Source organism: Poecilia latipinna, unplaced genomic scaffold (genome assembly GCF_001443285.1).
Source record: "Poecilia latipinna isolate Pla-1442-1.1 unplaced genomic scaffold, P_latipinna-1.0 Scaffold730, whole genome shotgun sequence".
Classification (NCBI taxonomy): domain Eukaryota; kingdom Metazoa; phylum Chordata; class Actinopteri; order Cyprinodontiformes; family Poeciliidae; genus Poecilia; species Poecilia latipinna.
In genome coordinates, this window is record NW_015113346.1 from 246,573 (window position 1) to 250,150 (window position 3,578).

The 3,578-nt window shown below is 37.3% G+C and overlaps 1 protein-coding gene across 1 annotated transcript in view; it reads left to right on the top strand.

Annotated features, from left to right (window-relative positions):
• The window catches only part of jam2b (junctional adhesion molecule 2b), a 16,692-nt gene that overhangs the window by 3,719 nt on the left and 9,395 nt on the right, over positions 1-3,578 (top strand). The window contains exon 2 of the mRNA XM_015045524.1: positions 3,082-3,147. Within this exon, the coding sequence (XP_014901010.1) occupies positions 3,082-3,147 (66 nt within the window). The remainder of the gene's footprint in view (positions 1-3,081; positions 3,148-3,578) is intronic.

Below are 3,578 nucleotides of genomic sequence, written 5' to 3' on the forward strand. Positions count from 1 at the left end.
TTATATTTATATATCTTGTTTTGAGACTTGGGGGTAAATATAAATTAATCAAGTAAAACAGACAAACGATACATTTGATAAAAGGAAGCTATTCTTGCTGCAATTTCAACTGTGCAAACACTTCCTACATTTCTATGTTTGTTCTCACACAAAGATTCGCTTTCTTGGCCACGACCTGATAAAATAGACATTTTAATTAAACTTGTTCCCAGACAAAGAGTTTAAGCTGATAATTACTGCATTCCATTTGTTTCCGGGCTTCTCTCCACTGATTTATAATGTGTGTGACTGAGCTTTTGCAGACCCCTCGTGCAGAGGTAGGAGGGCATTTTGGTGTTCAGGGGCAGAGATTGTGAAGGGAGTGGCTGAGCTTCATGTTTACACTGAGCAAGGCTCTGATGCTGTTTGAACCCGAGATCCACAGGCTGATGAAACGGATCACACAGAGCTGCAGAGGAGTTTCAGGTCCTGTTGCTTGAGTTGTGAAAGATGGCCTCCGTGTGACCCTCTAGCTAATTGGTCTGGGATGAGAATAACTGCTTGCTATCTGTTAAAAACATGCATTTGATGTTGTTGTAGGAATTTTAAACAACAGGCTTTATGCCAACAATGGGAGTTTTGGTGTTTTCATCTTCCTCAGATTTACTTGTGTGGAGCTGATGTTCTTACAGAGATTAGAAGATTGATGTGTTTTTCTCTCAGACTGAGTTATAACACGTTTGCTTTGGCTATTTTCACGTTTTTAAAAAAACAGAGCAAAACAACAAAAAACGAATGCCCAATCGAACATGTTCCAAGTTTGGTTTCCTTTTCCTGAGAGGACGACATTTAAAAATGCATTTGTTGGCTGGCATGGTTGGCAAACATCCAGAAAAAAAAAAAAAAAAAACAAACAAACAGAAGTTAAGGGTGAAGGTAAAACTTACAGCATCGGAGGTCGGGCTTCAATCAGATCCTTACAAATGTACATGCCTCTGTGTGTGGCGTGTCAGCTGAGGTGGGTAAGGTTACAGTTTTACAGGCTGTCTTTGTGTGCAAGAAGAGCACATGCATGTGGTCCCAACACTCACGCACACACACACACACACACACACACACACACACACACACACACACACACACACACACACACACACACTGACTAAATGCCATCTTCGAACATTTGATGACACATGCATCTCTAGCAGAAATCAAAACTACATGCAGTTCTTTGAAAAACTGTCTGTCTAGTTTTGTGTCATATCGGATCTTTTTCACGTTTTTTTATTGAAACCACAAACTGGAGTATTTTATTGGGATTTTATATAAACCAGCACAAAGTGGAACATAATCGTGAAGCTGAAGGAAGAGGGAATTAAAAAAAACTGAAAAGTGTGGCATGCCTTCGTTTTTACCTCCTTTAATCTGATGCACCTAAAAACAATCCAGTTGTAACTCTTGGTGACTCTGGTGGAGATGCAGAGATTTTCAGGTGAGAAAATCTTTTGACAGCTAACAGACAATTAGCAGTGCACTTCAGAAACTGAAATCTGCTGTTGGAAGAAAATCATAGCAACTCATGATTTCTGAAGGTAAATGGGTCAAGAAATAAACTTTAAGGCCTGGATGAAAATGAGTCTGTTTGGTTATCCTGAACACACCAAACCCCTTGGTGAAGGACGGCGGTGGAGGAATTATGCTGTGGGGATGCTTTTGTTTCCCAGCAGCAGGGAAGCTGGACGGAGTTAATATGATGGTGGATGGAGGTAAATACAGGTAGAAAATATTTTAGAGGCTCCAAACGTCTTGGAACGGCGGTTCAAGTTCACCCTCCAGCAGAAAAATTACCCTAAACATTCAACCTGGGCTACAATGAAATATTTAAGTTCAAAGAATATTCAGGTTTCAGATTGGTCCAGACCAAAACCAAATTAAAAAGACTTTAGTTTATGTCCAGTCTGATTTAAGCTGTATCATTTCAGATAGAAACTGGATACATGCCTATTTTAACACTGCATGTTTTTCACACTCATTGTTGGGTTTTCAATATTGCACATTTAAGTGTGTTTGGCTTCAGTGTGTGTGTGTGTGTGTGTGTGTGTGTGTGTGTTTGGGTTTGAGCGCTGGTTGAAGAGACAGATCAGTGGAGAAGGTTATCAGGAGTTTGTCAGGAGATGATTCATCAGCAACATTCCTGAACAGCACCGCTCCTGGCACCACCAGAACCTAACCACATACTCTATATGCTTCTGTTTCTGTCTGCTCCTCTGTTCACAAGCTTCTTACAGTCTGAATCCTACAACTTAGAAATAATATTTGGCTTAGATCTTAAGTTTCTGGTCGCAGTTCAGCTCTAGAACGTTTGGAAACAGAGAAGGCGTCACTTTAAATGTGCTTTCATGTCGCTTTCACAAAGTTTTTGCTTTGAATTAATCAAAAATCTGTATATGTCTTAATATGTTTTTGCACTTTAAAGTGTTTTGTTAATATCTTGGAATTTTTTTATTTTGTTTGTTTATTTCTGGAGAGTTTGTGGAGATTTGGACATTTCCAGCAAGGGAACGTTTTCTTTACAAAACCGGAAATAATATACACGTATTCACGTCAATATGTAGCAAATATGGCATTACAAGTATGCTTTAGTCTTAGCCATGGATTATTTAAGGAGGAGTGAAGTCTTGAACGTATTCCTCCTGAAAGAATTACAAAACTTTGGAGAAAAGGTCAATTTGGTCAAGTAAAATATGTTGGATGGATTTTGATTTTCTTTTTTTTTTTTTTCTTATCTTGCTGTCTATTTTTTGTGTGTAGAAAACAGTAATTTGTGCATGTAATATGACACAGTGACACCAGGCTTTGATGACAACAACCATGCGGCTTCTTCACCTTATCACAAGATTAATCAACATATATTCCCAGCACTAAACTGCACAAGTTGCTAAGATCCGTCTTTTATTTCTCTTTGAATGAAAACTTAAAGAATACAGGTTCACTGAAAAATTGATAAATGTCCATTGTTATTTATGAAGGTGGTATTCTTTAAAAGCATCTAAGAATCTGTCCTAAATGAACTAAAATAAGTGTGTTATACTTCTGTTCCAGGTCACATGTGTCTGTCAGTGACAGTAAGCACCAGTAAGCCCAAAGTGGAGATCCATGAGCACACAGGTAAGACATCACACAAACTCTGTTCATGTTTATGTATATTGTTGTTTTTAAGAAGCTTAGCAACCAAACAGCTAGAAAACTACATTTTAATTGCCACATAGTCTCTCCTTAAAGCTATTAGGTATCAATAGAAATTGCTTCTGAGGTATTAAATTCATGCATCCAAATATATATTTTTTAATTCTGGGAGATAACAGGTACCAGAAAACATACATTTACATTTACATATACCAAATAAAAAGACATAAAGACACCAAAGTTTACATAAAGAATTACTACCGCATTTTAAATGTATTTTTTTTGTAAATAAAACCTTTTATGCAGGCATTAAACATGCTTCTCATTAAGTCTAAATTTCTGAGTTAAGATTATTTCTTTATTGATCTGATATTATATTCTAACTGGAAATGTCATGTTTTCATGAGCTGTAA